At 41.3% G+C, this 11,144-nt stretch overlaps 1 protein-coding gene across 1 annotated transcript; it reads left to right on the top strand.

Annotated features, from left to right (window-relative positions):
• The first annotated feature begins 248 nt into the window (after positions 1 to 248).
• Ndufb6 (NADH:ubiquinone oxidoreductase subunit B6) lies at positions 249 to 10,965 on the top strand. The gene is made up of 4 exons (XM_028884066.2): positions 249 to 551; positions 2,657 to 2,749; positions 8,239 to 8,283; positions 10,787 to 10,965. Exons 1-4 carry the CDS (start codon positions 372 to 374, stop codon positions 10,853 to 10,855), a joined length of 387 nt encoding a protein of 128 aa, XP_028739899.1. The 5' UTR covers positions 249 to 371; the 3' UTR covers positions 10,856 to 10,965.
• Positions 10,966 to 11,144: the final 179 nt, after the last annotated feature.

Raw genomic sequence — 11,144 nt, 5'->3', positions numbered from 1 at the left:
TCACGTCCTCGTCCTTCCGGCCCCCTCCCCTCCAAGTTCCTTCTCTGAACTCCAGCCCCAGGACCTCTCACACTTTCTCTTCCCCCCACTCCTCCCCGGCCCCAGTAGTCCATAACTAAGGGACCTTCCAGAGCTTGCTTTTAATCCGGGATCTTAAAACCAGGGCGGGAGGAGAGGGTTTTGCGCGTGCGCAGATTCCGACTTCCGCGAAGGAGTCCGCGGGCGCCCAGAGGCACTGTTTGGGTGTGACGTCATCACACCGCGCCGCTCCCAGGCGTCTTCAAGGTCGCTCTGAGGCGCGGCCGCGCGCGTAAGTGACCGGCCCCGGGTTCGGACGCGCACCGTGTCTCTTTGGCAGGCTTGCCGGCGACATGACGGGGTACACGCCGGATGAGAAGCTGCGGCTGCAGCAGCTGCGGGAGCTGAGGAGGCGGTGGCTGAAGGACCAGGAGCTGAGCCCCCGGGAGCCCGTGTTGCCACCGCGCAAGCCGTGGCCCCTGGAGCAATTCTGGAATAACTTCCTGCGGGACGGGGCCCCGTGGAAGAACGTGGTGAGTGATGAGCCACGCAGGTCCCAGTTCCCACGCCGGCTCGCAGCCCGGCCACCCCACGCCCCGCTCCTCTCGGTCCCGACCCTGTTCGTGCCCCGGAGGGCCCCCAGGGACAGTCAGCCTGGGGTCTCAGGTTTAGCGGAGACTGTCACATCACGAGAGTCCAGGCCAGGGATCTGGAGTCCCGGAGCGGCTTGGTTTCGGGAGGATGATCCTGTTTGGCTGTCGGGTGTACTGAGAAGTCCGACCTTAGGTTTTCAGCACATGTAGTTCTTTCGATTGTAGATACTTTCCCTCAGAGTAACAGGCCAGAATTCACTAGAGTGCGATTTTAGTGTTTGAGAACACGTAGGCGATGCGTAAGGTCGAGGTGATAAAGACCAGCGAACACAGCACTCAGCTGCCAGAGGGCCAGCTGGTATAGCACAGCCTCGGGGATCGCAACAGAAGACAGGGCTCTATTTGGGATGCTTTGCCACACGCTAAAGCTCCCTTTCTGTGCCTCAGTATGTACTTTGAGCACGGTTTGTTTACTTTTAAGTTGCATTCCTCGACTTTGCCAAGCAGACAAATCATCCATTCTAGGGCTATTTTTTATTTTAAGGGTTCCGGATATTTTCTTGCAGTCTGTTATGTCATATCCGTGATGAGTAATGACTACTATGTGGGAATTGCTTTCAATTACTTCTAATAATAATAATAATAATAATAATAATAATGCCTACTATGTGGGAATTGCTTTCAATTTCTTCCAATAATAATTATAATAATAAAGTAACAGTGGGCTCTTGCTATCTTCGAACCTAGTATTCTGCTGAGGTTTTTGTATGCATTACTTCATTTCTTTATTCCTAAATGGTAAAAACAGTTCCTAATTCTTATTTTAAATGTGAGGAAAGAGAAACATAAAAATTTTTTTTTGAAGGATTTGCTCCTGGTCACATGAAGGAATTCATATTGAAATCCACATGTAATTACTATCTTACTGTGCTACAAAGTGTAACGCAACAGAGATTAGTGTAAAAGGGTACTACATACTTAAGGTGGTAAAATTCAACCGTAATTCAAGCTGCCTCTCCCTTCTTGTGTATCTGACATTGCCTGTTGATTTTGGCAGTCACTGGTGGCAAGTTGATAACTTAGCTGGTGATTTAAGGAAGTAAGCATTTGTTGAATTTTGTCTTACCTTACTTTCAATGATTTTTTGTCTTCTATAATCATCTGGTATAATACATAGATTCTAGGTTGTCTTTCTTCTTAAAGGGTGTGTTTTAGTCAAATTAGATGCCATAGAAAAGTGTCCGTCCCCCCCCCCTTTTTTTGTATTTTGACTTTCCCTTTTAAAATGGTATGTCAGAACAGCTGTCAGTGAGTTTAGAACACCTGAATGTTAATACGAAATCTTGCTTTTTTCTTGAACATGAATGCCTTATATCTTACAGAATCCTAAACCCTGTCTAGCAGTCTTGCAGAATGCTACTCATCCTAACCCTTGTTTGCTCTGGCTCTGGCTGTCCTACAGGGAGTCCCAGAGTTAGTGAAAATATTGGAGTAGGTAGGTTAGCCCCAATCTGTCAGGAGATATGTTCCATTGAGAAGTTTGTAAAGTAACCATCACACTGTTTCTCTGTTGGCAGTGGGATTTTTTTTTTTCCTTTTTGTTCCACACACATTGAAAATGAGCTATCTCATGCTCGGTGTAGTAAGTGGCACGTGTTGGTAATACTGCAGAGGTTGATTAAGGAGGATTGCTTCATGTTCAAAGCCAGGCCAGGCTACACAGTGGGTCAGCCTGGGCTAAAGAGTGGGACCCTGTCTCAAAATACATTAATGAAAATAAAAATGAGGGGTGGGTGAAGATGCAGAGATGACTCGCACTCAAGACCACTTGGCTCTTGCCAAGGACCGGTTTTGGTCCCCAGGACCCACATCTAGTTCCAGGGGATCCGAGGCCTTCTTCCCTCTGACCTCCAATGGCAGCAGGCACACTCGTGGCACACATACATACATGCAAACAAAACACTAATACACATAAAATGAATAAATATAAACAATTTAAAAAGAGGGTATTTGTTTATTTTGCGTATTGTGTTTCCCCTCTGCAGGTCTTTAAGACATACCGGTCCAGTCTCTTCGCTGTTTCTCATGTGCTTATACCTCTCTGGATTATTCACTATTACGTCAAATATCACGTAGCTGTAAGTATTTGTTAAATGTGTGCTTTTTAGAATTTATCTTTAATATTGTCCAATAATTTCCCTGGCTATGCTGTACTGAGGAAATAATACACCACTTTAAGTTCATTTTGAAGTTCTTTGAATTCTTTTGGGTAACAGATTAATTGAACTTAAGTAGTCTTAGATACAACTAGTTTCAAACTTGAAATTCAAAAAATTACTGGTATATACAAGTAGTTTATAACTTGAATGCATAACTTGAAGTAGTGTTTAATTGATCAGAGTGTCTAAACCTAGAGTCCTGAGCAGGAGGCGGGAAAATGATTTCTGCTGCCTTTTTAGCACAGCTTAGGTATGTCATATCATTCAAAAGAGGTCTCCTCATCCTTTCATTCTCCCTTGTTTTTAAAAGTCTGATTTTTCATAATTTTCTTTCTTTAGAATCTAGGGTGACCAAAAATATTAACTTTTTCATGGAAAGATCTTACCTGGGTTGTCCAGAGCCACTTGCCATATTTTAAAGATAAGGGATGGCACAGTAGGGTTGGTACATAACACTGGACTCTGGGCAATAGGAGGACATACAGTTTCTGGGGTGTCCTGGAAGAAGGAACAGCAGTGACTTCCTCGTGTAGGCTGTTGGAACTCAAATAGTGTAAAGAAGGCATTCTTGTGTTCAGTGAAAGTTGTTAAGAGTCGTCTGAGCATGCCTATTTGGGGAGCCTTAGTGACAGCAGCCTGGTGTAGGATATTGGAATGTGAGAAGAAAGAGTAAGGAACCTGAAGTGGACCAAGACATCAACTATGGTGAGGAGGCTAAACATGGGAGGGGGTGGTGATGGCAACAGATTTGTTATACTGAGGAGCTGGGTCAAGTAAGTACACTGGTGGAAAGGGGTTGTTTCCATGAAAAGGGAGAACTCCTGGGGGAATGGATTAGAATTGGAAGTGTTGGTATGAATTCAGTTATTACTATCTATTCATAGGTAGATAGAGAAATAACCATGAGTGTGGGCGGGGGCTTGTATGCATGTTCACTAAGTCTGTCCACTAAGAAGGCCTGGGAACAGCGCTGTCCCTAAGTTACACTCCGGCAGGCAGCATCTCTGTCTGAGACAGCTGAAGCGGCTGCTTGACAGAGCAGCAAGAAGAAAGCAGCCTCAGCTCTGATGTTCCTGCCCAGCGTTCATCATCTGCATGCAGTCATGAGGAATCCTGAAACAAGTCCAACTTGTCCAGTGGAGCAAGATTATTGGCTTGTTACCTTCAAAGGTGTTAGTCCATGGAGGTTAAAGAATGTCAAGACAGCTGGAAGGACGTGGTTCTCCACTCCACCATGTAGTCTCCAGGGACGGACTCAGATTGTTGGGCTCAGCAGCAAGCCTTTGCCCTGTGAGCCATCCATCTCCTTGGCCCACGTTATGTCTTTCGAGCAACAAGAATGGAATACCTAGTGTGTCCTTTTTATTGTTCTAGAAAGAATATATAAAAGTAAGTATCTGACATCCAGGAATATGTATTATGTTAGAGGGCAGATAACATTCAAGGGAGAGTGTGAGGGAACAAGTTATGCTAGTTAGAAGGAAAGACAGAAAGTCAGTGATGAGCACGGCCAGAAGTCCTCCAGACTGAGGAGATGGCTCTCTATTGACCCAATAAGCTGAGACCAATTTAGGGGAAAGTTTCAAAATCTAGGGAGAAGGGGAGCTTTATGTATAACGAGCAGTGGGAACTCTTCATTGTGTGTGTATTGAAAGTAAGTCTCATATACTGCAAGCTGGCCTTGAACCCTGGATCTCCTCACTCTCACCTGATGACATCCATGAGCTTCCACACCCAACCGAACTCTCCACTGTTAAATGGGAGAATGGCGTGATGATTGTGAGGGAATGTAAAACAAAACAAACAAAAATAAAACAAAACATTGACCGCAGCTCGAAGGAGTCAAAGTTCTACACCAGGCAGAGCAGCTGGAGGCTGTTGCAATTTGGTACTCGTTAGACGAAGTTGGGAAAAAGCAAACTGATTTGAAATTACATGATTCCCTGCCCGTAATGGTTCCTGAAGGACCCATGTTATGGCTCGTCTGCTGGGTCAGCAGTAAGGTTAGTAGGGGATAGTAGGGATTTGAATTTTTTTTTTTTTAAAGATTTATTTATTATGTATACTGTGTTCTGTCTGCATGTATCCCTGCAGGCCAGAAGAGGGCACCAGGTCTCATTACAAATGGTTGTGAGCCACCATGTGGTTGTTGGGAATTGAACTCAGGACCTCTGAGAGAGCAATCAGTGCTCTTAACCGCTGAGCCATCTCTCCAGCTCCCTTGAATTGGATTTTTTTTTTTCATCTCAGAAATCAGCTGAAAACCCTTCTGCAACAATAAAATGTACTAATAATTTATTAAGGGTCAGAATGGTTTACATTTCTGTACTGATGGGCTTGAAAACCGTGTTCACGAGCAGCTCCCTGGGCCTCTTCATGTCACTGTCCATCTCACTTCATCACTGTTTTAGCGTGGTGATCTCTGGAGAAGAACACTGCCTTCTGGCAGGGAAGGTGTGAACATCCGAGAGTGGCTGCTGTACGGAAGTGGTCAGAGTCTCGTCTGGGAATTTAGTTTGTTAGTTTTACATTTTAAAGTGTACTTTTATCTTATAATTAAACTGCCATACCTCTGATAAAGCTTATTCTGTCCTTACCACCTCGGAACTAATTGAATTTGAACTCTTAAGACAATCCCACTTAACAATTGTAATCACTTTCTCTTAAGCGCTTTAAACCTATCTATAAATTTGATTTGTTCAATCTTAATTTTAGGTGTTTATATGGTATATTGGTGCCTCTAAGAAGCAATTTTTTTCAACTTCAAATCAGAAGTGTGTCTGTTATACATTTTCATTTTCATCCTGAACCTAATCTGTTAGACAATCCTGAACCTAATCTGCTGATCAATAGAATATGGATCATCCCAACTTTTCTTTTTTAGTTACCTATTTTTTATTAGTTCTTTGAGAGTTCTATACAACTACAATGTGTTTTGATTATGCTCACCTCTTTCCCAGCTCTTCCCAGATCCATTTCCCTTTCCAACCCACCCTTACTTATATTTTTAAAGATTTATTTTCCATTTATGTGTGCTTGCGCGTGTGCCCATGTTGTGTGTCTGTGTGTGTCGTATCTCTGTGTGGTATGTACACATGAGTATAGATGCCCATAGAAGCCAGAGGAGTCGATTTTTTTGGAACTGGAGTTATAGGCAACTGTGAGCCAAGCATTGTGGGTGCTGGGAACTGAACTCTGGTCCTCTGGATCAGCAGTATGTACTCTTAACATCTAAGCCACCTCTCCAGTCCTATCCCAACTTTTAAAACTTGGCATTTATCACTTTATACAGAGTGTAGTTTCTTTCATCATTTCTGTGGCCAAGTTGTCTTAGGATTGCAAAGACATTTCTCCTCTAGCAGAAGCATATTTAATAAGCTACAGTATTGGGTTGACAAAAAGAGACATTAATATGGTTACTTCTCTGAGGGATTCATGCTTTCTTAGCCACTAGTGGACATATTTCAACATTTCTTGTTCTGTGGGGTCTGGGGCCACTTACCTTTTACTCTTTCTCTTGGTTTGTTTATGGAAATTCTACAGCTTCGTTATAGTAACATTCGTTTCAGTAACTGAATTCTACATCTCTGAAGACATTTAGTATCTTCTTGACTTTGGCCACAGTTCTTTTTAGAATAAAAATTTTAAATATGTATTGTTATTGTGTGGGTGGGAGTACAGCTGTCCCATAATATGCTTGGGAGATCAAAGGACAATTTTGTGAGTTGGTTTTCTCCTTTTATCTTGATGTGGGTTCTAGAGATGCAGCTGAGGTTGCCAGGCCTGGTCCTTTACCCAGAGTCACCTCCCTGGCCCTGGCCACAGTACATATAATAAAGACATTTTATTTCCCTTGTAACATAGTCTAAGCTTCTCTCACAGTCCTGGTCCCCTTGTCTTATATCATGCCAATGATCTTTTAAATATTTTGGTATGGTATCTTGTGCAGACAGACATACATGCTTTATGAGTTTATTTGTTCTACATTTATATATTAAGCAGCTCTTATGCAAAGCACTGTAAATAGGGGTATAACAGTATACACAGCAGATTGTGCCCTGCCTCATGACATGCTTATTCTAGTCTTGGAGACTGGCAATCAGCACATGAGTAAAAGGCACATATGATTATAGGAGGTGATCAATTCTCTGGAAGAGAAATTAGCAGGGTAAAGGAGTAGAGAATGACAGAGCTGCTGTTTTAATTGGGCCTTTCTGCAGAAGTGATACTAAAGGTACCTAACTGGAATGAGGTGAGGGACAAGCAGATACCAGGAGGAGTGCACTTCAGGTGAAGGTTGAGTGAGCACAAAAGCCCTGGGACACAGCAGGCTTTATTGATTTGACTAATAGCAAGGAAGCCATTGTGACTAGGGTACAGTGTTGTAGGAATGTAGCAGAGTCACTATATCTGGGGTAGATACTAGAATGGACAACGGTTTTTCAGAAGCACTTTGACCTTGAAGAATCCTTGTGGAAAACAGTGATTGTTTCCTTTGACCTGTAAAATTGTTTTGCTGAAGGGGCATTGCAGGTATTCGTGACTTTGGTCACTAGACGCTTCAGGTGTGCGTCTTGGGTAATAATAATAATCTTGTTATTGCATATTTCAAACAATACATAATAAAGGACTGGAGTCATGGGGACATGTGATGCTGTCCTTCAGTAAGACATGCAAATTAAGATTAGGGACCTTGGTATGAGGAAATACTTTGAGTAACAATCAATAAATACACTTTTGTATGGCTGTTTGTGGTTCAGTCCATCAGAAGAGACTGGGCCTTCCTGCTGCCACATAGGCCTTAAAATTGGAGTGCTTTCATCTTGGAGTGCCTGCCTTCTTCAAACGATCCACGTGACATGGTGCACCCCAGCAGTACAGTGGGGGCAGAGTGGTAGAAAGTCAAGTTAGCTAGGGTGAAATCACAGCAAGGACTCCATCTTTTTCTTTATGGATTATGAGATTTTGAGTTAAAATGTGATCCCTGTGTTGTTGGGGGCATGAGTAGAAGCAGGGTAGCTAGTAGGTGCTGTTGGAGCAGTTCTGGCGAAAACATCAAGCGGCGTGGGCAAGGAAGGTTCTGTTACCTGGGGAGATGAGTTGGATGCAAGGTATAATTATCAAGGTGGTTCCGGCAGGATCTGCCGAGGAGTTAGGGCTTCTGGCTTTTAGCACTGAGGGCATACAGGTGCGTTAGCTAAGATAGGGAACAAGAGGAGCAGCAGTTTGGGGCTAGGGGAAATTAAATTGTGGGTGTGGTTAACTTCGAGATGCCTATTGACATAAGTAGAGATGTTGAATTAACAGTTATATGGGCCCAGAGTTCTGGGAAAATTTGGGATAAGATCTAACATATTTTCCGAAGAAAGTCTAACACTGTAATTTACACAGAGTTACTTTTATTGCAGAAAACACCATATGCCATCGTTGACTCGAAGCCCAGAATATTCCCAGTAAGTCTCAAAACTCCAGTTTTTCCGCTTGTACATTTCCCCCTCCCATTCTACAAGTGATTGCCAAGCTCATTAGCATAAAATGATCCTTTCTTACTGTCAGCTGAAGTGTATTTGTGTATTATTGTAGGGGAAAAGGAGGATAGTATGAAGTAGCAACTGAATTTGAAAATGAGGAGTGGACACCATATATCTCAGCCTTGTTTTTTGACCTTGACTGCCCTAGAGCAGAAGGAACCCTCAGTTTTTCATGGGTAAAGGGCTATAGCATAAGCCTGAAGAGATAGTTTTTGTCAATTCAATTTAAATTAAGCTGAGTGTGTTGGTGTCTACCTTTAATCCCAGCACCCCTCCCCTGTGGCAGGAGGATCTCTGAGTTTGAAGCCAGCTTGGTCTACATAGTACCTTTCAGAACAGCCAGGGCTCCATAGTGAGTTCCTATCTCAAAAACAAAAATTTAGCACTTTGGAATAAAATACTAAATCTTGTAATGATAAATATTTTATTATCTTGATTGTGGTGATGGTCTTACAGGTATATCCATACTTCAAAATTATAGTATACAGTTTAAATATACTTTATTATGTCTATGTTGCTTTTAATTTTTAAGTCTTCATATAAACAATATATATTATATATAATCAACTGGTATTTTTATTGGTTGTTTATGAGGCTGTTGTTTAGTATACTAAAACATGTTGTCTATCTCTACAAATAATGAGTGAACCACTATAACTGTAAATTCAAAAACTTCCATTAGGTAGCATATGTTACTGTAGACAAATTTCTAAGCAGTCTTAAAGAACATGGAGCCAAATATAGGGATGAAAGCCTTAGAGATCAGGGAAATAGTGAGAACCACCAACCACCTTACCTCACCAGCTCTGTAGCTTCCAAAATGCGAGCTACTTCCTGTCTAACCTGCGCCTTTATTGCCTTGCTTTTCTGCCCTCTCATTAGCTCTTAGCCCAGCTACCTCACTTCACTGCCTGTCTGTACAGACCTCCAGTTCTCTATGGTTGGTATTGGGATTAAAGGCCTATGTCACCATGCTTGGCTGTGTTCCCTAGTGTGACCTTGAACACACAGATCCTGCCTGCCAAGTGATCGGATTAAGGGCGTGTGCTATCACTGCCTGACTTTTGTGTTAATAGCTTGCTATTTCCTCTGATCTCCAGGCAAACTTTATTAACATACAAATAAAATATTACATTTCAGCACAAATAAAATATCACCACATGTTACAATAGTCTGTTATCAGCTATAACGGGACTTTTGGGGCAAACCATCAAAATTAGTTAACTGTCCATTTTAGAATTCTGCTTTAGGAAATAACAGGAAACTTCTGTTATTTACTTACTTGTAATTGATGTGTGTCAGACCCCACATAGTCTCAAAATAGGATATTAACTTGCTGGTTGGTTGGCTAAATAATATTTATTTATTCTTTGCTTGCCTGGTTACTTATCTAATTATGTGTTTATTTTGCCATTTATGTACAAAGGATAAGACCAGGCTCTGTACAGAAGACCATATCACTGGTTTTGTAGCACAGTGTTCCTTTCCTGTTTCCATGTTGTTGACCACTTCCAGAATCTTCCCTTTTGACAAGCTGCAGAATGGCCATCTAATTTAGAATAGAACAAGCTGTGACAGTGTTGCAAGTCTCTGGCTTAACAAAACATGTTTTCTCCTTCCTGATGTGACTAGTATGGGTCAGGCTGTCCTCCCAGTCTGTCCTGTCTCCGTCCTTATTAAAATGAATGCCAGAGCGTAATAGCTTTTCCATGTAGCGTCTGAACATGGACTAGAGCAGAGTGACCACCTATCCAGACTTAATACTTTCCTGAAAACTGGAGGTGGAGATTGAGAGAGTAGATGGAAGGAATAAAATACTAAATCTGATCGAGTTGATTGTGGTGATGGTCTCACAGGTGTATCCATACTTCAAATTTAGACAGTCTAAATATGTACTTTATATGTCTATAACTCTTTAATTTTTAAGTCCTCCTGCAATAATTTGATTAATCTTTCCTCCTGTAATAATTTGATTAATCTTTATATATATAAAGATTTTTATATGTGTGTGTGTGTATATATATATATATATACACATACATACATATATATATATATATTAGTGCAGATGAAAATATAGCATCCAAATTGAAATGTTTTAAGTAAGATGGAAATGGAAAATAATTTTGAAGTTTTTTGGTTTTTTTTTTTTTTTTTGGAGATAGTATTTCTATGTAGTCTTGTCCATTCTGGGACTTGCTATATAGACCAGGCTGGCTTCAAACTTACAGAGATCCACCTGCCTCTGCCTCTAGAGTGCTGGGATCAAAGGTGTGCACCACCATGCCTGGCTTAATTTTGAGTTAACAAAATGTTTATATGTTTATAGTCATTTATTGTGCTAAACAAATGTTGAAATATTTTACAATAAAATGTACATTTAATGAAAATAAATTTTAATTAAACATTTACTTGTCTTTCCTAGGGTGATGTAATTCTGGAGACTGGAGAAGTAATTCCACCAATGAAAGATTTTCCTGATCAGCATCATTAAAGAGCACTTAAAAACTGAAAGACTTGTGTAACAGCTACAGCCTCTTCCTGTAGTGCTGTATTTACTGAATCTGTCCCCTGGAAAAGTAACCAATAAAGCTTTTTCTTGGAGTGTTGTTATATTTCTTTCCAAAAATCGTCCAATTTGAGACTAACAGTAAAAAGACAAATATGAAACAGTTCCATCAGCTACTTTTTTCCTGTCTGTTTTGATAAACAGGATGCAAAATGTTTTAGTCACGTGATAGATTTTTTTTTTAAAATACTGGCTTGGCAAGAGGATGTGAAGT

Source organism: Peromyscus leucopus, chromosome 2, assembly GCF_004664715.2.
Source record: "Peromyscus leucopus breed LL Stock chromosome 2, UCI_PerLeu_2.1, whole genome shotgun sequence".
Lineage (NCBI taxonomy): Eukaryota > Metazoa > Chordata > Mammalia > Rodentia > Cricetidae > Peromyscus > Peromyscus leucopus.
This window is presented reverse-complemented; position numbering and strand designations above follow the sequence as displayed.

Excerpts from the sequence above, each read along its gene's own strand:
- Ndufb6 (XM_028884066.2), top strand. The coding sequence starts at position 372 with ATGACGGGGTACACGCCGGATGAGAAGCTGCGGCTGCAGCAGCTGCGG. Across the intron at positions 552-2,656 it reads GGGCCCCGTGGAAGAACGTG|GTCTTTAAGACATACCGGTC; the intron begins GTGAGTGATGAG and ends TCCCCTCTGCAG. Across the intron at positions 2,750-8,238 it reads ACGTCAAATATCACGTAGCT|AAAACACCATATGCCATCGT; the intron begins GTAAGTATTTGT and ends CTTTTATTGCAG.